The 27,026-nt window shown below is 46.6% G+C and overlaps 1 protein-coding gene across 1 annotated transcript in view; it reads left to right on the top strand.

The window, feature by feature from the left end:
- The window catches only part of LOC119436870 (uncharacterized), a 60,107-nt gene extending 51,720 nt beyond the window's left edge, over positions 1 to 8,387 (top strand). The window contains exon 3 of the mRNA XM_037703891.2: positions 392 to 8,387. Coding sequence (XP_037559819.1) covers positions 392 to 603 — 212 coding nt within the window. The 3' untranslated portion in view covers positions 604 to 8,387. The remainder of the gene's footprint in view (positions 1 to 391) is intronic.
- The last annotated feature ends 18,639 nt before the right edge of the window (positions 8,388 to 27,026 follow it).

Raw genomic sequence — 27,026 nt, 5'->3', positions numbered from 1 at the left:
CTCAGGCAGGGCAATTTTCGGCATGCTAGTCCTGCTTTGTGCCCGCCATTTTAAAGCAGAACGGCAAAGTTAAGCAGAACTTTGATGCTGGCGGAATCGATTCACTCAAGGTTGTCGAAGAGGTGCGGTAAGAATACTGAGATAAAAATGCTTCTTTCGGTGTAAAACAGTGGCAGAACTGGCAGGATGTGCTAGCTGCAGCAAGGGTAGGTTCCGGCAGTATTCTGCGGGCAGCTATCCTTGCAACCTTAGAGTTTCTGGCATTAAATTAAATTATCTTTTTTTTTTTTGCTTTTGTGATCCACTTTTGTGATCCACTTTTGTTCGTTTGTTTCCTCTTTCTCTCTTGTGCAATTGCCAAGGCATGACGCTGTGCTTTCTTGCGTCGCAGTGTACAGCGACTTCCGCACTGTGCGCGACTGCGGATGGCTCAAAGACGAGAAGCAAGGCTCCGAGTGCATGCGCCGAGCCGGCACCTTCAGCGTGCTCATGAAGTACTGCAGCTGCGACAAGGACGGCTGCAACGGCGCCCGTCGGCCTTCGACCGCCTCCTCGTTGCTCATGGTGGCGCCGCCGTTGCTCCTGCTGCGCCTGTTCAAGTAAAGCTGCGTCACGACGGCCCCGCACCACAAGCAGCCCACACGTCCTCCACTGCGGGACAGTGCACGTGCGCCGCGAACAGCGACCAGACCGCCGCCGCTTCGTGGCGTGGCGTGCCAGAGCAACACGTGCCAGCACGTTGCCGTGGCATGCCATCACGGCCTGGCGCGTCGCGGCGTCGTGTGGTGAACGACGACACGTCAGCCGCCTGCCCCACGGTGCGGCGGTGTCAACGGGAGGACTACTTGGCGGTCTCGAAGGCGTGCAACGCCACGCGGGAACGCGCTATTTTTCGTCTGGACCCAAACGACTACGCCCCGAAGATGTTACGGGTGGCCTCGCGGAGGCCCTTCCGACTTGGCCGGACCACGCGCGGTCAAGTGCGGGCGCGGTCTGTAGTGCGTTTCGTTGCCGGGTGTAAATTGTCGCGATGCTTGAGGATGTGCGTCCTGGGGGAGGTAAAATGCCACGCTGCACTTGGCGACGCCCCTTGTGCAAGAGAACGGGCACGGCGCTCATCTATAGTTGTGGAGACTGTGTACGCATTACGCGGCTTGGCGCTTGAGCGCCCATTGTTCTGCTTCTGTGCGTTCCTCGATGGTTTCTTCCGGTTTTATTTGTTGTGTTGGTGCTGTCGCTTACCAGTGACAGCTCAAAGCAAACGGAGGATAAATCGGATCAATGCAAGCAACGAACTAGTCAGGCAGGTGTCGCCCAACTTACAGGGAATGCTGAGCTCAGAAACTAGGGTGTGCAAGCTAACGCACTGCTTTGAAGCATCGTAAGCAGCACGTCAGAGAGTACCTTACAGCGGAGCCGTCGCACCGCGAAAAGGAATGCAACATCGTGATAGGTATCCACGAAATCTTCAGTGTCACATTAGTCGCTCAGCACAGGCTGCGCGATGATATCATTTGTGTTGGGTGCACATAAGAAGTGACTGCGTCAAACTGTCGTGTTTCTCGAGACGTCCGCGCCGAATCACGAAATCATATGGACATAAGGGCACGACGCCGTAGTGGAAGGAATGGTCACACGAGTGCCGTCAGACATTGGCGTTTACCAATGGCCGAAGGACTCTTGCCCCTATTGTATAACAAGTAATTAATACCACCAGAAGAAATCGTAAAGCGAAATGTCCCAGATGAACTAAAGGTTTGCGTGGATTATGCCATTTCTTGTTGCACATATTCTAAAACACATATTTGGATTTCAGTAGAGGCTTCAGGGCTACATGCTAGGTCTCGCGGCTGGGACTATCCGCACGAAGGGAACAATCTTGCCTGCAAACTGCCGCTATTTTTTTTTTCGGTGCTTCCAGTGTCAGATATTAAGCATTACGGACACTGGAAACACGTTCTTGTGCTGAGACGATATTGGCGTCCCGGCCTTCCCCTGTTCGGTAAGCGAACAGCCCGAATAACCGATGTCAGTCAGAACGAACGAATCGTTAGTGTTGAACTATAGACTAATGAGTTGCCACTGCTTGCAGAGAAACGAGCGTTCTTCGTCGCTTCGGTTGTCTCAGCTGGGTTGTATTAACCTGCGAGACGACCCCATAGTGGCAATTAACTATTTCTAATGTTTAGCTCGTTACCAGTTAGATCATCGGTGTGGCAACCACCACAGCGCCAGCTGCGACCCATATTTTCAACTGAGTTGTGTTTTCAGATGAGTTCACTAAGCATAGGTGCAGTGATCCGTGTTGTGCTCTCCTGATTCGTCCTGTTGACCTCAAATGCTCTGGCGCTGCGCGGGCGCCCTCTTGTTGAGCTCTGCCACCGACACCGTTACTGCAAGGCACAGCCTCTGCATGTAACACACTCGCACGCTGCCATGTAGCGATCAAGGCTGGCTTCCCCGAACTTCGTCTGTGGCACCAATGCGCAGCGTGCGTTGTAAGTTAAGGCAAACAACTATTGCTTTGTGAGCGTAGCAGTTCACATTGACACGCGTTTTGTGTAGTGGAGTCGCATTTGTAAAACGCTTTATTCCGCTATGATCGTGAGCGAAGATCTGGGAGGTGCAAGCCTTCTAAAAGTTGTAGGGTCGCTACGAATACTCATGGACAGCTAGTTTCGAACTTTTGAGCAAATGGCTCTAATGCCCCAATGCCACGAAGATAAATGAAAAGTGTTTAAGTCGTCAGATACCCGTCATCGGCTATCTTAACGAAACCCTTGATAGCCTCATTGGACTGAACTCAAACAGTGTATTTCATCAAGTCACGCAAAGAGGAGTTTTCATTGTTCAGAAAGTGTTACCGAGATCTAGTTATCTGGCTGCTTCTGCAGATATGTATTCATTCGTATGTCCCAGGAAAGAGTAGAAATACAGTAAATTATTATTTTTTCTTCTTCAGATATTATGACATTTATCGTAACAATTGACAAAACTTGCGGGTAACACAACTTGCAGTTAGTTTGGTAGACGGAACAAACTGCGTAGAAAGGGTAGGCTGGGACCCTCAGATCTTCCGTTGCCCACGAATCACTCGCAGCCCGTCGATAGTACTCCACGCTGTCACTACTCCGCTTGTACATAGTGTGCATAGTTTGTGGCTGTTTGCTTTTCTCAGTGTTCATAGAACGCAGCACGTTTCTGTGTGGCAACGCAGCTCATTGTAGATGCAAATGCAGAGAACTTACGCGAGCCGTTTTTCGCCATTGTTTTAGCTCTGTTGGTTTCGAAGGCGACGGACTGTGTGGTCCGCTCCAGCTTACACTTTATGCTCACATCGCACTAGTGCGGCTTCAATCATGATTCTGCAAAGCACAATGATACGTACTACGCTTAGCGTGGATGACGCCTGTCGCGGCCTGCTACTAGAAGCCGCGAACCTGACCCCGTGTAAACGTGGGTGTACCGCGCCGTATCTTGTAGCATGTCAGTCCTTCGTGTGTTCCTTTGTGGTTAGTTGCTCTCTAATATGAAGGAGGCAAAATGTACGCGTGTCATATGAAATTATTTAAACGAAGTCTAGTCTGCGTTCCATTTCACGAAAAAAAAAGGGGGGAGGGTATCTTTGTTACATACATTCATGAAAAAGGCAACGAATGCATGCTAATATGCTACGTGCTGAAAACATTATGGTCACGTACCTGTGTTTCTGTGTTTACTGAAAGTGTTAATTTGTGCATCTTTCCTTCTATGGCTCATTTTGGTAGCGTTTGCTGATGTAAGGGAGGAAAGGATAACTTTAAAGAGTGTTTGAGTGGGAGAAATTGCGCCATACTGGCTCCTTGTAGAGGCGAACAGAATGCGCGACACTGCTCGTAACATTTGTTTGGAAGAGATCTGATGAAACTTCTGCGCCTTAGTGAATGAAAGAGCTAGTTTTTTTCTTACTCTTTATGTGTACTTTCAGACGTGTTGTTGGATGCTTGCGAAAGAGAATATTTACCATGCGGCAACTTAAACTCAACAATTGTTCTTTACCTATCGTTTCGTGAGAGCGTATTGTCGGTTACGTTCAACACTACTGTATGTTCAATTTGTCTTGCGTAACGCAAGCACAATCCTGTTTCTTTTTCTTTGCCCTAACTTTTACCATAGACCCCTTCGGAAATAGTGATTTCCTTTTTGCACCACATATGGAAATTCGGCTCAAACACATTAGGCGTCAGAGATTTACGCACTGCATGCGACTACTGAATACATCAAATGTTATTCGAGAAAATACGTGCGTCTGCGTATAATTTATGCTGTGCGAAAAAGCCACCGTATGATATTTGAAGAATAATTCCGCTCTCGGTAGGCAGAAAATCGCATGCACAACGCTTAGTCAAAGTCGAAACATTAGCGCTCATTTAGGCGATCATTTATGAAAACGCTAGCTTTGCCTAGAAAGAAAACGAATTGACAGACAGATGCCTGAAACGGCACTAGCTCGTACACGAGTAACTGAAGAGGAGCACGTTGTATGCGACACAATAGGGTGCGTGCAGTCATGTTTATTCCAGCGCCAGTGATTTTCAGGCGAGTGAGACGATCAGCTCTGTGATCATTACGCCGTCGATGGATGTTTTCACGCTGCGGCAAATCGCGACCTTAGGAAGAGAGCGTTGAAGAGATCCAGGGCATACTCTTCTTGTTGCAGGCAACGCGATAATGAAAGGAAAGAGAGATTGGAGATTTAAAGCAGGCGAGGTCACCGATTCCTCCTCTCATTAATCCCCTGAGCAAGAAAGCGTGCATCCGCGTGAGAACGCCGCGGATGCAGGCACTTACATAACCGCCACATTTCGGTGATAACGAGCGACTCTCTTTTCATCCAGTCAATTCGGCGCTCTGTGAGCACCTTGCGGATTGAAAAGGCGTGGGACACTCTGTGCAATAGTTACCGCGGTAATATTCATCGTCCACATCGCGTTCTCCCTGAAAGGCGAATGCGTTCACCTAATGGACGAGGCGACAGTAATAGTAATAAAAAAAAATAACGCGTAAGCTAGGTCACTGATACACTTGTCTGAATGTGCGTATCGTATAGTGAACACGGGCTGTAACACTTCATGCACGGAATAAACGCTAAAATAAAGTAAACGGTGCGGAACTTCCGATGTGTATTGGTTGTGACGTGTGATTTTGGTATACACCTCACTATAGTGTACATTCGGTGGTTGAAATCCGTCACGCAACGAAATGCACCACTATGGTACTACCACGTGCGACGTAAACTTGGTGTGTATAGTGTTCGTTCGATGGTGAGATGAGCGTTAATACTATGCGCTCGGTGAGTCCCTCGACGGCTTTCAAACTTGACGTCTTTATTTATTTTTTATTTGTGTGTGTGTGTGTTCTACCATCGGGGAGAAAACTGTCCGTGCGAGAGGATGCGACCGATTCAACTTAAATGTAATTCAGCTCAAGAAACACAAATGAGAAGGATACGAAATACAAAGACGTCAATGTTTCGGACAGCAAGAGAGACACAAGTAATAACCCTACTTAATCACTGCCCTGTTATCTCCGCCTGCTTACCCAAGCAAGGTGTATAGGCGTCTGTAGCCGTCAGGAAGAAAGTGTAAGCACTTAGCAATATTATACGCCGCACAGCGCTTTTCCGGACTGCTTCACCAAAGATGATAGACACACACAGAGTAGGTCTGGTGAAGGTGCGAGACGCGAAATAATTTGAGCTTGCCTACGGGGCGTAGTCAGCCCCGTTACAAACACGCGCTTCAACGTTGAGCTGTTGTTTCGAAATAATTTGAGCTTGCCTACGGGGCGTAGTCAGCCCTGTTACAAACATCGCGCTTCAACGTTGAGCTGTTGTTTCGCCACATCAAGTAAACTGATAGCATGTTAGTGTGAGGCTATAGACACTCATCTTGAGTAGGTATGCAGAACTTTTCTTTCTTTTTTTTTCGCTCGCTTTAAGCATGAGACTGGAGACAGAAAAAAACAAAACAAAAAGAAAGAGATAAGTTAACATAGGAGATGCGTGAAACCAATATATATATATATATATATATATATATATATATATATATATATATATATCTGCGCCGGCTTACCGTCACTATGCTACAAGTACGCGCAGAAGCAGCGAGCGTACAGCATGCCATCGTGAATATATGTTCTATACCAAGATTTTTTAGGCGTGCGTACATTTTTTCATTTTTATTTGTCTGACTGTTTTTAAACAGCTCGAAATATTTCAATTGAAACCTTCCTTTTACTAACCACGCACGTACCGAACCGTTATCGAGAAGAGTTGTAGATTATCACGTAGCATCACCTCCGGACGCAGTAGATTGGCACCGGTTACGTTGCTGGAGATAGTTGCTGTTTCCACTGGGCATGGACTATACCGTAAGAGCAACATCAGATAGAATATATCTATCTTGCGCGCATAAGGAGCTGGTAATGAGCGTAAAAAGAGAGATAAAAAAAAGAGAAAAATAGGCAGAATGTGCTCCTCTTTGCGCTAGAACATTTTAGATGTCTTTAGAAGCTAGTCGTATCATCTTTGGCCCACGCAAGAACCGCAGTGCGCTTTTCAGCAAACGCAAGAACGTTCTATTTTACTTCCTCAGCCTATGCTTATTTGTTGTTTCAATTCGCGACGCTGGAAAGGGTGGCACGCCCCTGTAACATGGCAACGTGTGTTCACATAACGAAACTGGTGGCATTTAAAATAAGAAAGAAACGTAAGGAAGTACAAAAAGCAACGCTTCATTCCGTCCCAAAGTGACCTGCATAATGTGCTTTCTGCGCCTGAGGTAAAGCGCGTCCGATCACCCATCAGGACCAAAACCTATTGAAAACTTATTGCTGCGCCTCTGTTCACTGTTAACGCTTTGCTACGTTGTTTCCGCGCTCATGTAAGGTAACCTGCTTGTGTCTTCTTTCCCTTCAGACTGAAGCAAAAGGAAAAAAAAAAGAAGAGTTAAAAATGTCTTCCGTGCGCTTCCGACGGTCAACAATCACTTCCCTCCTATTTTTCTGTGCACGACCGAAAAATACCGGCTGCAAAAGTATATCCCGTGGTTGCGACAGTTGGTGTTGCATTTGGCATTTCACCCCGGAAGATGGAGAGGAAAGCGAATCTGACACCCCCGAATTCCATAACGTTCCTCCCCACTCATCCCTCCACTTCAACTCGAGGAAATGGATAGCAGCGCCGCCCCTTGACAGAAGTGGTCACTGCTCTTTATTGCCCATCCACGGCCATCTTTGAGAAGCGTGCTGTTGTTTTTGGGCCGAGGGGCGGCGCTGTGCTCAACCCTGTTGAGTGGAGAGAGAGAGAGAGAGCTTCGAGTGAAGGATTGTTTGAGAACCCGAGGAAAAGAGTTTCCAGATGGCGCCTAAGGTTCAAAATACGACCCGGGTGTCCGGCGCCACTGTCACCTTATACTGCACGAGCCCGTATCTATTCATACAGCCGGTCACTCCGCTAAAGCGTGCAGGATGCCTGACCGAATGCACCGATGGAGCAGTAGGGCACAAAGAACACGGCGGGAAATATACGAGCGTATTCTCGGAGGCGATAGTTTTCTGCGTGTGCACTTCAGAGCGAATATTGGAGCCGAGAGTCGCAAGCAACGTGCGAACTCTCGGTATCAAAGTGGAGACCGCGGCCAACTTTAGCGAGCAGAGTAGAAGTTGCGCGAGCGAAAGTACTGCTTCTTTATTTTGTAAAACACGCTCATATGTTTTACAATAGAGAGCTTATTTGAGACCTCAGAGTCGGGAACCGAGCGTCAGCAGGCGCGCCTCGGTGGTCATACCTGCTTGGGTGTAAATGCTTTCTGTACATTGTAAATTTGACCGTGTAAGCACTGCCGGTAAGTGTTGTCATTATAAATACTGTATCGGCGAGGTGATAAATGGAAACAAACGCACGTTGACTGTTTTGATTGCTTAAAAAAACACAATAATGTACACGACGAAAGGACCAGAAGTACCACGCAGTGGCGATACGAAATATTGCCGTTCAAATGAATTTGTTAACGCGTTTTCATTTCAGCCTTCCTTTCTTTTTCTTTCTGCCGCTCCTGTTGCTGTTGCTATTTTTTGTGCAAGACGTTGTAAAGAAAGACACTGGTTGGAGAAAACAGAGTTACCAGAAGCAAGGACTGGTACTATTTTTGTTGCCCACTTTTACAGGCGAAAAAAAAAAAATACCGTGGCTGTGCGCCACTTTTTTTTCCCTCCTCAGAATCATCGTGTGCTTATGAGGCCAGCAGAAAAATAGAAAAGAAAGCGCCGCAAGTGCACAGCAATGTACCGCAAATTATGCTATCACCTTGTGTTCTAATGGTGTAATAAAGCGTCATACAACAGCCTCTTGGTTACTACTTCTTTCAAGCATCGGGTCGCGTTCATTCGCATGCTCGCTGTATAGGTTTGCAAGCTATTTTCAGCTGTACGTCCTCCTAAATTCCTTTAGACACTCCGAGAAGGAGCACCTGCAGACTCCGAAAGTTACATGGCCGCCATGTTTTGAATATCACTCACTGCGAGGGGCGCATACGAAGGCAGTTTCGCAGTCTTTTTTTTTAGACACCCCAGGAATATAACAGCGCCAATTGTTATATTGAACAATTTGAACTACAAAATGAGAGTAAAATCTGAGCAAGAACAAAGCAGTGTTCATGGTATCGAAAGAAAATCGTGGAGAAAAAAAAAGATTTTTTTTTTCACTTTTAAGGCACGTAAGTTATGCTAACTGCGGAGTGGCTGCAATGACGTTTTTTTTTTTTTTTTTGAGCTTGCCGTTTTTGCTGAAAATCCTTAGATGTAGACAAAGCAATGACCTCTTAAACGGCGACTGGTGCCACTGTTGTGGGCATGTGCCTTTGGCCACACAGGCCCAAAATGCAGATGAAAAAGCAGAAATGCTGATGTATTGGATACCTTTATGAGCATATGATCCCGTGCTTGTACTCTTATCTAACTGGAAATCATCTGAAGCTGTTAAAATAAATCAAATGTAAGAATTGTTACGCGTAAACTGCCTTTAAGCTTTATAGAGCGCATAGTTACGGTGGGAAAAGTGTACAATCATTGCATTCTACCGGTGCTAACATACGGGGCAGAAACTTGGAGGTTAACAAAGAAGCTCGAGAACAAGTTAAGGACCGCACAAAGAGCAATGGAACGAAAAATCTTAGGAGTAACGTTAAGAGACAGGAAGAGAGCGGTGTGGATCAGAGAACAAACGGGGGTAGACGATATTCTAGTTGACATTAAGCGGAAGAAATGGAGCTGGGCAGGCCATGTAATGCGTAGGATGGATAACCGGTGGACCATTAGGGTTACAGAATGGATACCAAGAGAAGGGAAGCGCAGTCGAGGACGGCAGAAAGTCAGGTGGGATGATGAGGTCAGGAAATTCGCAGGCGCAAGTTGGAATACGCTAGTGCAAGACAGGGGTAATTGGAGATCGCAGGGAGAGGCCTTCGTCCTGCAGTGGACATAAATATAGGCTGATGATAGATAGATAGTGATAGTTACGGTGGAACTATCCGCAGTATATTGCCGTTAGAAAGAGGGATGAAGTAGTGGACAACTACCGCGATCGACTGTCCGTTACGCTGCTTTAGGCGCTGCAAAGAGTAGCAGCGATTTTACTTTAACCTCAGGTTTAATATGATGAAGGGTATAATCTCATTAATCTTGTAGTAAAGTTCTATGGCATTAAATAATCGCTGCCTACGACAACCACGAGCATTCGGTATTGGTTTAATTATTTAAATTAAACAATTTCTGGAGTTTTACATATCAAAACCACGATGTGGGGCGCTATAACGTAAAACGATTCCAAATTGTTTTGATTCCAAACAACTGACGTCAAACTTACGTAATCACCGACGCAAGCATCGGGCGGTGACACGCAGCGTTGTCTGAACAACCCAATCAAACACTCTCCTCGTATATAGGAGGTCACCTTTGTTCGCTTTCAAAACCAATAACATTGTCTACACTCAGCGGTTTTTCTTATCTAATTGGCTGACAAGAGCGAGGAGCACGCTCTAGTGGAGAGGGTTTGGATGGGGCCGAGCCAGCACAGTGAAAATAGATAACCGCATCAAGAGGGTGGTGCTGGCTTCTCCGATTGGTCCGTTTCGTCTTACTTAGCTTGCGGTGGCTTGTCGAAAATCGCGGCGGCGTGCAACGGAAGGATGAGAATGCCGCTAAAACGGATCCTCAGCAAGGATGAGTTGGCAGAGCGATGTCGTATGCATGCCGAAAGGGCTCGGTAACGTTTTACTGCCACGTAAAAAGGTTTATCATGCGCAAATAAATACATGCTCACCGGCAAGTGCGAGTAGCGAGAGCCTGAGCGATCGGCGGACAGCCATCTTCTATTCCTTTCAGAACGGGGCAGTCTGTGGCTATTCAGAAAAATTGTCAGTTTTGTTCGGCATATTAATGTGTTTTTTTCGCGTACACGTCACTTTGACGTGTGAGTTTTCGCGGCTTTGTGACGTCGCGTGACAGACAGGCGAAGTGGGCGTAGCCAGAAAACATTGGACCAATAGCAGAGGGCTAATGATGAAAAGGCGTCGAATCAGGAATTATTATTTTTCTTTTGTGCGGTTTAATCATACATAATCAGTGTGTACACGTTATATCAGATGCGGTGCTATCGCGGTTTTCGTGACGTCGCGTTACAGACAGACGATGTTGGGAGTGGCCCGAAAATGTTTTGACCAATCGTGGAGGCTGATTGCAGAAATTGGAATCAAAACAGTTTGGAATCATTTTACGTTATAGCACCCGTGATCATCAGGCACGCCGTAGTCGGGGACTCCGGATTAATATTGAACACCCGGGGTTCTTTGAGATGCACCCAATGCACAGTACACGGGCGGTTTTGCTTTTCCCCTCATCGAAATGCGGCCGCCGTGGTCGGGATTTGATCTCGTGCCGTCGGGATTAGCAGCGCAACGCCAAAACCACCAAGCCACCACAGCGAGTGGTATTGGTGTAAGTGATTTCACATGTCGACTTGAGCGTGCCATTGGTGCGATTGTAGATGTGGGGCTGACAGCTACGCGTCGAAGCGCGGACCTCGCAGGAGCACGGTAAGTATATTGTGGACCATCTAGTGCTGCTAGACGGGCGAAGAGCATCTGTTCATGCACAGTCGTCGACTATATACTGTGCGTGTCCAGAAAGTTATGTCGCTGTAGGCAAACGTCTCGCGTTGCATCGATGCATATACTCCGCTGAACATTACGCAGTTTGATGCATGCGTCGTATACCTCAACTAAGCGTGAAATTAAGCACACGGAATACAGGCACGCACAACACCGAAAACAAACGCAGGCGTTTAAGCAAGCCCGTCTTGCTTGAGTCTTGCTGATGTTTAGTGAGGGAATTCACAGTATTCCTGCGAAATACTTAATTCGCATGTCAAATTAAATGAATAATCGGTCACTTTCGGGAGGGATTACATTCTTGACCTAAAATAAGACATTTACATTCGCATAGTAAATATTAGAAGCACATCTTTAACATTTTCTGGCTCTAACAAAGAGTCCGAACATCACTATGCAGTTTAGTTACAACAAAAATCATATGTACCGTAGGCGATGTGCAATGACGGAACTACTTATTGTTGCAAGTAGCTCCGGTTACCTCCGCACATCTCGTAGCTTTCACTCCAGTGGCATAGCCAGTAATGATTTTCGGGGGTGGGGGAGCACACACTTGACCAGGGAGGAGAGGTTGAGGGCGGTGGAGGGTGGCTGGGCAGGCCGCATGTTAACACAGAAATTTTGGGGGTAGGGGCGGGGGGGTTGGGCACGTGAATGGTGTGCCCCTTACCTCTTCCTTCATTGGCTACGCCACTGTTCCACACCACTTCGCAAAGTCAGTGAGACGGAGTTTCATCGTTGTAATACAATGTACATAACTTGCATCGACGTCCCAGCTTGGAATCGTGGGATAAGAATCCGCCATTGCGATGAACCAGCGAACGCCGACTGACCATCGCGGAATGTATACTGAAGGTAATTTTCTGATTAAAGATGGTTATCTGCGCAGTTTTTGGGTGTTTCAACCAGTGACAGCAAAGCGTGGATGAAGCAACCAAAGAACACAAACTTTCTTCGCCTGCAGAAATTCGTGGAAGACTTATGCCAGTACGCAAAGGGACTAAGCGTAAGACGACGCAGTTTGTGGCTGGCACGGTTAAAGGGTGCGAATTTTGACGCAGCGAGCCCCAACGCGCGAGTATGTGGCGCACACTTCGTAACAGGTAAGCCTATAAGAAGCCCCCTGCAAACTATGGGGCGTGTCGATCACGGAAAGACACGAGATGGACTTCATTTTGGTACAACGCGAGGTACTCTTTAGACATGTTGGCAGGGAGACCACCAGGAAAAAAAAATTAAATTCGGGGGTTTCACGTGCCATAGGCACGATATGATTATGAGGCACGCCGTAGTGGAGGACTCCGTGTTATTTCGACCACCTAGGGTTCTTTAAAGTGCACCCAGTGCACGGTACACGGACGTTATTGCATTTCGCCCCCATCGAAATGTGGCCGCGACGGCGGGGATTCGATCCCGCGACTTCGGGCTTAGCAGCGCAACGCCATAGCCACTACACCGTGGTGGTAGGGAGACCACCGGAACGTTTCGAGGGTACTGATGCTGGCTTGGCTCCAAGCCTTCGTCTGGGCTATAGTAGAGTGACCTAGCTATAGCATCAAGCTGGAAAGTTCCGTGCGTTACGGACGCCGGGAACGCGGCATACGAAGAAGCGGACGGCCGCGACAGAGGCATTTGAAGAGAATGCGGAGAGTGCGCCGTGTACCCACGCGGATTCTGCTGCGTTGATCGATGATGAAACAGTTGCTGACAAAACATTGCACAGAATGTCTTCATAAAGCTAAGAATTGAAGAAAATCTTGAGCCATACCTCTCCAAGTAGAAGCACTTTATCTTCCAGAACCCGTTTCACTGGCAAGCTTTTCACCCATCCGCTCGTAAACAAGTTATGAGAGTCTAGAGAGTTGTGGGCTTCCATTTGTTCGAGGGTAACGAATTTGACTGAGAGCACAAGATGGCTAACGATGTCCTAGTTGGTTATCGTCTGGAAGACGGTGACATTGGCAGTCGTGTCCGCTCCCGGTATCGATGTGTACGGGTCAATCTGTCAGGGCCGCACTTTTTTTTTTCATTTTAGCTTGATCGTGTCGATCTGATCAGATGCGAGTGGTACGCAGCATGAAAGCATTGCTTGCCCGAAGTTGGCGGCGTTCTCAACGAAAGGCTGGGATGCTCTCGTCACAACACCACTACCAGCGCCACTGCCACAACACCACTGACTTGACCGCTGCGCGCCGTCGCGGTCACATCCGTGTCACCACCGTCGCATTGGTTCATCAACATGCCGCCGCATGAACGAGTCGGTAGATGGGACGCTACATGTAATCTATATATTGCGCATCGTGCATGGGAGAATCTCTGAGCGTGTTACTATAATAAATGCTGCGATGAAAATCTCGAGAAGAGGCCCATGCGCAAAAACGTCGCATACTGACCCGCCATGCTCCAGGCTCAGTGGCAGCCAGCTTTCAGTGCTCGTCAATGTATGCCACGTAGTCAAAAAAATCCCGAGCTGCCGTATACGAAGGCGTCACGCATATTCCGTGTTCTTGAGGGCATAGCTTGCTGAGCCAGTTAGTACACGGTTCTGAGCAGTCAACGAGCAGAATGGTAAGAGGAAGTACCTTGAAGGTAGGGCCTAAGTTAAGGCTCTGCCTTCAACTTTGTTTTCGTCTCGGTTTCCTTTTCCATTCTTCCGCTCGCTTGCATACACCTGGTCAGAGCCTACTCTCTGTGCTGGCTTCGGGAAACCGCAGCAAAACGCCGCCAACAAGTGATCTGAAGGAGAGTGCGGCGCAACAGAATCGGGTGATGAGCCCATCAATATTCTTAGGTGGGTTTGTTCGTAACGGCGGGAGGAGGAAACAACTTTATTTCGTCAATCGCAACTCCATCTTAACGAACTGCGAAGCAAAGGATATACGCACTAGACCGTGCATATATAGAGTGCTGGTGCACGGCCGCAGCGCTCCATTGTATGGCCCTGACCGACTCGCTCGTCGATGGTTGCACGGGATTAAGAAATTGCATGAATGTAAAAATTCACCGAAGAAAAAAAGAAAAAAAAAAGAGGAAAAACGCACCATCATATCACAGTTGTCGCCGGAAGGCATGCCAGTTTTTTTTAATGGGATTCCTTGGTGCGTGCGTAAATAAATGCATGTTAAAACGACAGAAATACATTTTTTCTAGGTAAGCGGATTTATTTAGACTTCTGGTGGCTGAATTCAATATTCTAAATAACGTGTGGTATATGAGGGCTAAAACATAGGTTTAGTAAATAAACATTTGGATTACAATAGCATGCTTTTTTGCCGTGCTCAGATATATCGATATAAGATCGTATATTCAAACTACGGCGCAATAATCGAGAAAGCAAGAATTGTGGCTTAAGTCAGAAAAAAACATTTTCACGCAATTTATCTAGAAACTATCCGACAAAACTACAACGCTCACAAGAATAAACATAATTGCAAGTATGCAAATACAAACATTTCCAATAAGTGGCAGGGTCCAGCGAGAAAGTTTGCCGAAGTCAGGTAGCAGACGTCAGAGCTCATTTTATCGATCTCATTCCAACAGGCAAGGAACCGCAGAAATGTATTGGCATCTTCCTAGACAGGCAAGCTTTTCTGCCCATGGCCGCCAGGATCATCTTGCAACAGTGTTTCAATAGTAGCCGTTCCACATCATCGAGGCAGACGTTGCGTTGATCGTCTTGTCCCCTGTGCAGAAGCTCGCAGGCCTCTGTACATATATGGATCACCTCGCTCAATCGGGTAGGAACATCAGAACAGAACCAGGTATGATCTGTAGCGCCAGGTATAAACTTCCCCGTGTTGATCGCGTACGGCCGCCGCAATCGCTTTGCAAGAGCGCTACAAAAGCTTTTAATAGCGGCAGTTACATGTCACTGGTTCAGACGTCGTGTTCATGCAACCCACCCACTCTGCAGCGGCTAGCAAACGTCAGAGTGCGCATTGTTGATCTTTTTACACATGAAAACAAAAGCAGCAGTTCAGTACCAGCTGTGTTCCCTGGTCAGATGATGTGACCCTGGTGAGATGTAATGACTTTGCAATCGCTTGGTAGTTGCAAGAGCAGGAATTCACTGGTGGAGACTTACCATTCGTGAGCCGCTTTCACTCTGCAGTAGCTAGTCGCTGAAAGCGGGCAATTTGTGATTTCGTTGCAGACAGGAAGGAACTCTACTACAGTGTCAGAAGTTTTCCACAGTCGGGCCAAGCTTGCTGCATGATTTGAGCGCGTTCATTATGATCAACTTGCAATAGCTTGTCAAGAGCTGCAGCTCCACGAGCCTTATGTCATTAAAGAGATACCATTTGTGCACCATTCTTCCACCGTGCACCAGCTTATCGAGGTCAGTGCACCACCTTGTTGATCTCGTTCCATCCTAGAATGTGCTATTGTAAGTAGTACGCAATGAGTGCCATGGTAAAGTAAGGTCTACTGCGTTAATCTGGTGCGTTAATTAGGATCATATTTCAACAGCTTCTCAAGAGCTGCATCTCCTCGACCATTTGGTGACCGGAGAAGACTTGGCATTGTCCCGTCTATTCCACTGTGCATTAACTAAGTGGGGTGAGCGCGCACCTTGTTGAACTTGCAACGGCCTGGCCTACCACATCAAGGATGCATGCAGGCTCATTTTAGGGGACACAGGCCATAAGGCTACCATCAAGGGGTGCCATTTCATGCTGGAAACTCCAGCAAACAGCGGGCATCCAAGCTGGCGAGCGTGGCACGACTCAACCTCTTCTCCCACGCCCGCCACTTCTCTCAACCTGTGGGCTCGCTCCCAGAATGTCCTGGGCTCTTCTTCTCTCTCTCTCTCTCCATATATATATATATATATATATATATATATATATAATATAAACGAAAACGGCACCGAGAAGACCTCCTAGCTACGACCCCTGAACCCAATGTCCCTTTTGTCAGAGGGCTATGCCTGTGAGCAGAAGTTCTTTTAACCAAATGCAGAGCAGGATACGCCATGACAGACTAATTTCCGAGCTGTCCCGATTTCGCTGCGTACAATTCCCAAGCTTCTTAATCAAAATGTGACCCCTGAGTAAGAAAGGAGAAAAAAGAAGACACTCCTGACATCATGCATAGCTGCATAAAAACAACATATCAGCGTGTCGCTACATATACAGTTTCGAAAAGAAGCTCTGCACGCACATTTTGCCCAAGGGACTGAACGTTCTACGAGAATCCCATTCTCCAGCATTCATTTAGCGCTTTAAAAGTTTAAAGTTAACTTCTGCTACATCTATTTTACGAACCACCGGGAAATGGGAAACGAAGCATTAAAGAATCAAAATGTATGCGGCGATATATGATGGGGATATAAAAGCGTTTTGTCTTGTACTGTATATGACTGTTGTCACTTTTTCCTACCAATCCCGCGGTTGTCACATGGAGGCAGAGACTAGCGTATAAGTATTTTACAGCAACACCAGTTTCGGGCTCGAAATATGGAGGTCGCGTCGATTTGGCTGCGCCTTCTCAACCAGTGAGTGTTCGAGAGTGCAGTGCACCGTGCCGCAAAGACTTCGTGTCGGGCGAGTGCAGCGAGGCACCTGAGCACCTAATAAGTCGCCGCCCAAGCAATTCGAGGAGAAAAGCGCATGCAGTGACGGAGAAGTTCTGTCGAATGCTTTAGGTAAGACTCGCGCCCAGTAGCCCAGCTAACAACGGCATTCTTTTTTCCAGATTACGAAAGTCCTATTACGACGCTTTTATTGCACCCCCTTTCCCCTCAGCGCTCCTTTGTGTAAAGGTACTCTCGATATAACGCTGTTTCAACACTTAAGCACAGGCTAGAATTTCTAACCTGACCCTGTGTGAGTGCGTAACCAACGTGAGCGCAACATTCGCTGATTTCTTCGCTAGCCTTGAAAAGTTAGTTTGTCGTAAAAGCAGGGCGGCGAGCCTAATGGTCGCGAGAAGCGACGTGAGAAGTGTGCAGCCCGAGCTAGAAAGAGGTCCCCAGACCGCTCGCCGAGAACCCTGGCGCCCAGGCGGCCGCAAGTTGAATTCATTATCGCTCGTCGCGAAGTTGTTTGCATACGCGGTTCGTTTCCCCGTTCTAACGAGCAGAGACGTTTGCGGATGTCTCGCTCGCATTTCCTTCATTTTTTTTTCTTTCAGTCGGCGCCGCGGTTTTTAACTGCTGAAATTGGAGACCGTGCTATCGCACTAGGCATTATATAGTATACCAACTTCTTATGGCGCGTTTGCTTGTTCGTTTCTTTTTTCTCAGTGGGACGTTTGAAATGAAATGTTTTCGTTTGAGATGGAAAGCAAGAAAGCAAGAAAAGAAACGAGAAGACTGCTACTATTGATTTAATGTCTCAGAATAGTCTCAGAACTCTAATTTGATTCTTGTTATAGGTGGTCCCCGACACTTTAGTTCGAGACCTCCGACTGTGTACCTGTCACTTACGCATTGTAATAAATAAATAAATAAATAAATAAATAAATAAATAAATAAATAAATAAATAAATAAATAAATAAATAAATAAATAAATATGTATTCAGTTTGAGTCTACGAGCTATGTCGTCATGATTTACGTATAAAAAATGAGCTATAATCACGAGAAACTGCTTTGGGTTGCTCAATAAAAAGCCTTACTGCGGAGATTTGCGTCCTGTAGGAACACCTGCAATAAAATGCGTTAGTGGTGAAGGCAAACTATACTTGTCGGTGTGAAAGCACATCATGATGCCAGAGTGGAGCACGGCTGCACAACACAGACCAATAAAAGAACCTACAATGCGCGTTGTCAGCGGACACGCACCAAATCGCCGACATATCTGCGCACTGCTCTTGATTTCACGGTGGTTGAACTATTGCAGCGGAAGATTTCTGCCTGGTAATGTTGTAATAAAACTATAAGCTTGTCGTCGTGGACAGTTGTCGAACTATGCGTGTATTTGTTAGAGCGTGTAACTAGTTTAACTCTACCCTACGGTTCACCACGCTCAGACACGTCTACCTTTACAAGCTGTATATACAGCCGCTGAGAAGGAACGCTACGGCGCGTGGCATGACGCTCAAGCCAGCGGCTGACAGTGGAACGTAACGACGTAACCCGGCTGCCGAGCTGACAGAGCAGAACGTGATGGCACGTCGACTTGTCTTCTTGCTTGCTTCGCTTGCATGGCCAAGCTGACTGCGCGCATCACTCGCGTCTGCGACAAGCGCTTATGGAAAACGTGAAATCAGCACACTACTTCTCTGCTGTAAAACTTGGCGCTCGAACTACATGTAAGCGGAGAGAACCGCAGGAATCGCTGAGCTAAAACATTCCTTACACTTCCTCTGCAAGCCGAGCTTACACTCGAACATCAAAACTCCAAACTTCAATGAGTATGCAAATAATATCTTATATGTTATTTCACGTTTCAAAGTCATGGTTTGGGCTCGGCATGAGGTGCGCCAGAGTGAGGGCTCCGTTTTAACCTCTTCTGTCGCGAATTATGACGGAGTGTCGATAAATGCGGCAAACCTTCTCGGCGCTGCAGACTCCAATTAAGTAAAGTCAAGGTGGTAGGATGATGCATTGCAATTATTCTAGTCAGTACTCACATATACACAGTAATTAAAAATTGATTTGGTGCCCAATCATTCATTTCGCTTAAAAAAAGAACTGACCGACCGGCTCAAATCGCACGAACAAGTTAATCATTGGCCAAGCTTTCATGCGTCTATACAAATAGAAACAGGGAAGCCTGACGGTGATAACACAGCGCCGGCGATGCCGGGTTATGATGCCATCGTCATCTTGACATAGTCGTTGTCGTGCAGTCGTGCTGATGCCACCGTCATCCTGTCGTCATGGTCGTTACATCATCATCTTTCCGTCGTCTAACAATGTGCATCCGCATAATTTGGTATTTGGATTTCGACATAGTTTGTCAGCGCTGTCGGGCATCAACAAAAAAAAAAAATTGAATTGCATTACTGTCTCTGACCTTTGTTGTGAATAAACATGCACCTGCATGATATTGCATGTTGCGAGACTTGTACACGTTACAGAAAAAAAAAAAAAAAAACGTTACCGATTACAATTACATTTTCTTCATTGAAAAATGTTATTCGTTGCAGTTACCAATTTCTGCCCCAGAAAAGTCATTGAGGAATTACACAAAAGTAAGCCATTACATCTACGTTACTCTCTTCCGAACGTTTATTATCATTGCATAGACACGGTAAACACAACGAACTGTCCTACACCGCTCTTGTATTATAGCGATTGCTTTTAAAAAATTTCTTCGATCATCGTCCCTCGTTTTTTTTTCTGTGAAGACATCAGCAGCGACAGGAAAAACTCGTTCGAGAAGGAAAAAAAAAAGAGGGAAAGACAGGGATGCTAGCCAGTTCGCTGTACGTGCGCGCTGGGGGTTCGGGCGGTGTCGCAACTTATACGGATCTGGCGCACAAGAAAGTGGATACCTGGTATCTGGGTCATCTATGCAGCACATCGCTTCATTGTTGCTGGGACACGGAGAAGACGCTTCTGGCTCGCCCAATGGAAGGGTTAAAAATCGTCCGTACGTGATTTATTGGCATCAACACCCTAAGTGGCGTTCGCTATCAAGACATATCAGCACCGGTTCAATGAGGAACAAAAATTCGGCCATCTGGCGCGGCCGCCACGAAGTCTGCACGTGGCTTCCGAAATGCAATGCGCGCCGGTGCGTGCGAATGCTGAGGATTGTTGCCTCAGTCTCTGCGCACTCAATGGTATACATACTCCGTGACCCAAGTTCGTGAGAAGTTCGTTAAAGAGCGCTACATAGCCACTGCATTCACGGCGCAGCTCGCTAAAGTGTTGGCGTCAGAAACATTCATTGAAAAGCGGCAGATACCCAGTGCACTTATGGTGCAGCCTGCTAAAAATTAATATGCAGAAGACAAATATAATGTTCAATAGCCTGGCAAGGAACAAGAATTCAGGATCGCCAGTCAGCCTCTAGAGTCTGCAAAGGAGTACGTTTATCTAGGTCAATTACTCACAGGGGACCCTGATCACGAGAAAGAAATTTACAGAAGAATAAAATTGGGTTGGAGTGCATAAGGCAGGCATTGCCAAATCCTGACTGGGAGCTTACCACTGTCGTTGAAAAGAAAAGTGTACAATCATTGCATTCTACCGGTGCTAACATATGGGGCAGAAACTTGGAGGTTATCAAAGAAGCTCGAGAACAAGTTAAGGACCGCACGAAAGAGCGATGGAACGAAAAATGTTAGGCCTAACGTTAAGAGACAAGAAGAGAGCGGTGTGGATCAGAGAACAAACGGGAATAGCCGATATTCTAATTGACATTAAGCGGAAAAAATGGAGCTGGGCAGGCCATGTAATGCGTAGGATGGATAACCGGTGGACTATTTCAGAATGGGTACCAAGAGAAGAGAAGCGCAGTCAAGGACGGCAGAAAACTAGGTGGGGTGATGAAGTTAGGAAATTTGCAGGCGCAAGTTGTAATCAGCTAGCGCGCAAGACAGGGGTAATTGGAGATCACAGGGAGAGGCCTTCGTCCTGCAGTGGACGTAAATATAGGCTGATGACGATGCTAAAGAGTCGGGTTGCTGTCCATGAGGAACCCTTGTGACGTGGATTCGATTCCGCTCAGCATCGGAGAAATTAAAGGATACTTTAATGCGTCAGCATTCTTTGGGTACTTCGCGCACATTTTCGGGGCTATGTGTCTATCTATCTATGTTTGTATCTAACCGTTTCCCGCTTACCTGGGTCACTGGGTAGTCCGTGGTCAGCGTATTTGGCTGCTGTGCTGAGGGAACGGGGTTGAAACCGCCCATAGAACCAACTTGGGTCACTGAGTATATGACAATGTTTACATACGTGCCGCTCTTCAACGAACCCGTTTCACGCCGACGTGGCTCACTGTAGTTTCGAGACTCGGTATGTACCGCTGTTCCAAGAAGCTCTTCGACGCCGACTTGGAGCCATGGGTACGCGCCACTAGGCCTATGCTGGTCGTCAATAAACCTCTTTGATGCCACCTTGAGTCGCTGGGTATGTGTGCCAGTAGGTGTGCCGCTCTTCAATGAATGCCTTTGACGCCAACTTGGGTAACTAGGTATCAAGGTAGACACTTGCATCATGCATGTATCGCATCCGCAATCATGCATGTTTCGCATGCATAGATGGCGCCGTCGTCGCGCCATGCATGGCGCAATCGGAGCTATATTAACCTCACGCTCACCTTTTCACTCCATTTCGCAAGTAGGTTGTGCCACTGTGGAAGCTGCAGGACTTCTTAGCCAATAAGAAGGCCGAATGCCACTCGAGATGTGTTCATCTACGCCGTGTCGTCTGCTCACTGCCTCAGTAATTCGCGATATACGACGTGCACGCACAGAGATTCTAACGTGTACCACGTATCGCTGTGACGTATCACGTACCAAGAAAAAATAAATCTCTCAAATCCCACCAATAATCAGTCAGTTGTGGCCGGAACATCCGCTGCGCAAGGATCTTACCTGTGTACGCCTCGTACCTTCGGCAGTGCCACAAACGGCTTGTGAAAATGGACTATAGGTCTTTTACAGAGAGCAGTCTGCGCACCTCACACCAGGTGACGTCACATGCCCGCCACCATTGAATGCCTTCTGAATCGAGATCAAACTGGCCTCAGCCGGCGCCTGCAGCCGCTCTAGCAATGTTCCGCCAAGAGGTCCTGAATCGCTTAGTATTATTTATTTAAAGTACGACAGAGCAGAAGGAAGGCGTGCTCTGTCGTGAATTGCAAGAACGGCGACAGAGATTTAAAGGTGGGCGATAAGACTCTATGCGAGCTTAATCTTCCTCAGCTGCACAAGGAGTGCACGTATTCACGACCATTCGTCATGCACACTTTCCGCAAGGGATCTACCGCAACATCATCTACCGCCAACGCTGGATAGCCATTTGCTGGCAATGACTGCCCCGCTAACGCTATATTACTCTATGCTAACACCAGCTGCAGCAACCACACAGCGTTACAGCCAACGCTGGCATGAAGTATCCCGGAAGGTTAAACTTCGATAAGAATGCAAGTCAGCGCAAAGTCCTCCCTACGCAAGTGAGAGTGATATACTCGAGAACCTTCACTGTTATAACAGCGAAGTGAAACGTGGTTTAATAGGCGTCCTCCGTCAGTTTTCCTTCTTTACGGAATCAAATGGCAGGCGAGTGATCGCTCGGCCACTTGCAACACTTTTGTCCACGCATACACGCATACACGAATACATTTTAATCTGCGCTGTAAGTAAACAGAATACGATATCCCATGTTATCTGATCAGCACTGGCGACAAGAATTACGTGCTCGGAACCAACCACCGTGGTCATAGCGGGTAGCAAACACGCACTGTCTGCGCGTGCACGCACGCCTATTGCCGAAGGAAGCTGTTGCACATACAGCTAACGACGGCAACAGGCGCACGGCCGTAACAGTCTTACAAATCTACCGCTGTATAGACTAGAAAATAAAGGATAAAAGCAAACATCAGGTTGCTGCGTTCGTCGCCTTCAGCCGATAAGCTTGCACGCTATTTGGATTACAGCGCAGACAGAACGGATAAATGAGCGATATACTTAAACTGCCTCTGCCGCTTTAACTAACGCTTTCTGTCTACCCACTCACATGCTCTCCGTGGTGGCCGAAATAGCGACTGTCTAAGCCGCACCTGCAGCCGCCGTGAACATTGTAGACAAACGAGCAAACGCCGATCAGAAGGCGTTCAATGGCGGATGCTGTCACGTGAGAAAATATGCCGGCGCCCATGGGTATGATGCTGTGAAAGGTTTGTAGAAAGGCCTAGCTCGGCAGTACATTTGTCTATCCGAGCGCGAATGGCCGCATTTGAGAGAACTCACTCAGCCATAGCTGGTATAATGCATAAAACTCAAACCTGTGCTCACCAGGAGTTAAAAGGCTTTCAAGTGAGCAATTTGTTGCCCAATTTTAACGGTTGCTAGGCTATGGCCCCCTTTCGTTCGACACGTAGGGTCCAGAAATGTCGTGAAGGCAGCAAGACAGAGGGAAGCCAATTCGCGCCCACCACCTTTGACCACAGCGGGCCCACTACGAATCAACGAGCACGATGGCAAGATCAGACCGTGGGATCCCACTATCTGTATCATAGGTTAAGCATGCAAGGTTTGTAATGCGTGATAAAACGCCCTTGTGTAACTTGTGTAGTTTGGTTACGTTCATTACCCTAGAGCTCGTACACCCTCAGCAAGCAGCCCGGACAAGTTGTTTTTCTTCCGCTTTCATACCTCCACCCGTGCACCCCATCTTTAGCTTATCATCTCTACACTTCAACTAAAAGTACAAACAATTTTCTCTATGCATTTCTTGGCTGCATTATCTGTTGGTTTCATATGGTTGTGACTAACAATAACCGGGGCCTTCCGTTTCCATTTTTATAAAAAGGTCTGAACTTGTTGGTATGGCTTCATTAGGGAGAAGCAGCGCAAAAAAAAAAAAAAAAAAAAAAGCAAGACAAAAAAGATGGACAGGACAGGGGCTGTGAAGAAATATACTTTAAAAGGGTCGGAACTTGAGCTTGTTTGTATGGCTGTCCCTTCTTAACCGAGGGCCCTAGTTATGCGTATATTTGCATATGCTGTCCCAGCTATAATGAACCGATAAAAAAAAAGAAGGGTCATTCTACGCGATCAAGACTAAGTGCATCTTGTTCGGAGTTCATTTAAAAAACCGCGACTACATCTCTCCCCCCCCCCCCCCCCCCAACCCCCGACATTCAATTATCTAACTTTTCAATTCTTGTTCTAATAATCAATATGGAAATCAGGGAGTTGTAGGTAATCGTGAGAGACGTAAAATGAAAAATTTCCATGACGCTACACATCGCGTGTTTAATTTTCTCGGCAAAGAGAGAAAGCGAGCAAAATAATAACAATGGCCCACTATACCTGCCTACCCGCATGGAATATCGCCCTCAAACACACTCAGTGGGAAGGCAAGCTGTTCATCCGTTACAGGACTAGGTGAAGTGATGATAACAGCACAGGTGTAGTTTACACCACGCGTCAATACATCCCGGCGATTATTGCGTACTAATATCAAGGAAACACGCTGCCCTGAGCGGCGATCCTGAGATTACTGCGCTGTTGTTTAATGTTATGCTTCGCAATGAGGTCGTTTCCCCTAAAACGGTTTAGTCAAGTTCGTAGACCTTATTCTCAAATATATAACATTCAATGACACTCTTAAGGGACGTATAGATAGATAGATAGATAGATAGATAGATAGATAGATAGATAGATAGATAGATAGATAGATAGATAGATAGATAGATAAAACAACTTTATTTATCCTTCTTAAAGCAAATGCAGCTACTGGTGTTACGGGGTGGGGAGGTCGGAGGTGTAACATTGAGTGGGAATCTTGCGTCGTTCACTCCGTGTTCCAGCAGATGTTAAATGCAGAAATTATCTCATCAAGGAACCACTGTGACAGTTTGAATACATTTTCTTGCAATAAGAAACATTTCACAATCTCATATCTCTCGATGGTAGGTATTTTGCTTTGACTATTAAGTTAATACAGAAACTGCCAAAGGCCTGAGAATCTCAACAGCATTCAAAAATGAAATATACGCCCTCTATAACTCCCCTATAAAGTTCTACGTAAAATACGGTGTCCAATGGGTCTGAAGCTGAAAACAGTTACTTATGTAAGTGAAGGCAGGATATGCTACTATGGAGACACTATATCTTTATTAAAGCTATAAACCGAGGTAAACTTTCAAGTGAAGGGAAAATAAGTAGCTTTAATTGGTCTGCTGTAAACGCTCTATCGTAGGCAGTTGACGAGGTTGCAATTCCTGTTATGGTTAGAGTTACGGAGCTGAGTACTTTCTTGTTCACGTATGTTATCAGTTACCATATTGCTAAAATCCCTTCTAAGAGCCTAAATTTTACAAACTTTTCTGAATAAGCTTTAGAATTCCACTTGTTTAAGTAATTTTTAATGAATCAAACTAATTTATTTTGGATGGTTCAACGATTCTTTCATCAGAAATTGGTGTTCTTAAGATAATGTTTTGAAATGGAATGAGTAGAGCTGAAGCCTTCTTTTCAGAGGCAGCCGATTCAACTACAATCCGGTGTTCCCACGTCTATAACGCGGTATTGAGTGTCCACTGTGATATCTCAGGAGAAACGCGTTCCAGGTTTACCGCTTTAAAGACATGATGACATGTAATGGCATTCAGTTTTGACTATAATGTGGGCACTTCGCAACAACGAAAGTCTACGTAGTTGAACAGGAAAGTACCCGTTGTGTATATGCGTTCTGTCACAATACATTATGGGTTTCTTAATTGAAAGGATTCTATATCGCTTAAACACACACACACACACACACACACACACACACACACACACACACACACACACACACACACACACACACACACACACACACACACACACACACACACACACACACACACACACACACACACACACACACACACACACACACACACACACACACACACACACACACACACACACACACACACACACACACACACACACACACACACACACACACACACACACACACACACACACACACACACACACACACACAAAAAAAAAAAAAAAACGCACGCGAGCGTGCGCGCGTACCCGCACACTTTATCTTCGTCTACTGGTTTAACATGCAAATGTATGCGTTTGATAGTTGTAAGTTTGGTGCAACCACCCTTGTTTGTACTTTCCTTCCGGCGTTGCACTTACCAAATGCGCGTACCACACGGGCCCCGTCTCACATGCACTACGGGTAGTTTGAAGTAATGACAGACCTGGCCACTGAAGAAAAAATAAATGACGCCACTCTCGTAGGTTTCCAGATCGCATTTCGAGTTGTTTAGCAGTGATGGCTTCGGGTGGTCGTTTCGGAGCGCTTAAAAGGTAGCCATCTTGTTCGGGTGGTCGAAAAGGGGTGCTAGGACTACATTCTATTGGTTCTTTCAGATTGCTTAAATCCGACTGGGAGTACCCTGAAATGCTCCCACCGACGAGGACAGAGCAATTGCGAGATCCGGCCTGTTTCCGGCAGCTTCCATCAGCACGCTTTTGCCGGTGTCGGAATTAGGTGGTTTCGTAATTATGCTGCCACGTTTTGTGTGTCTCGAATCGATGATGGCTAAGCGGCAACGTTTGCATTCGTTGGCGGCACATTCAGGTCTTCTTTTGAGTCGAGAGGCAAGCAGTGACAACTTATTATCATAGTGCTGAAAACTTTATGTACTGTTGTAGGACTGTCTTGCAAGTGACGGTCACTGTAGCGTTCGCTTTCGTAGCCCACCATTTTGGAAGTCAATGTCATCTTAGCTGACTTTGCGCAGGTTTTGCGCATCTGCATATCTTGTACCCACTTAAAGAAAAAACAAGCCCTTTCGCGCCTCCAGAGCAGTGAGTCGCAAGAAGTATGAGTCATAGTGAGTCACAAGATGTATGACAATGTAGGTCTCAACGACAAAAGAAGCAATAATTAGTCGTAGAGTAGTTAAAATAACGGTGCAGGCGTAATTAATGTCAGTTTAGTCGAAAATTAACAACTACATTCCTGTAAAGAGTGCACCGCCGTAGACATTGTCATGTTGAGGCAAAGCCGCCGTACGGCACACTTTCTGGAAACGGAGCGAGTTCGCTTGGACTAAGCAGGTCTCGAGCGAGGAAATGGTGCCTGGAAGGCGTCTTCAGAGGTGTCCAGAAGCAGCAAGAATTACCCCCATATTCAGATATGCATCATAACTTGAAGCCCATGCTTGACTTG

Source organism: Dermacentor silvarum, chromosome 1 (genome assembly GCF_013339745.2).
Source record: "Dermacentor silvarum isolate Dsil-2018 chromosome 1, BIME_Dsil_1.4, whole genome shotgun sequence".
Lineage (NCBI taxonomy): Eukaryota > Metazoa > Arthropoda > Arachnida > Ixodida > Ixodidae > Dermacentor > Dermacentor silvarum.
This window is presented reverse-complemented; position numbering and strand designations above follow the sequence as displayed.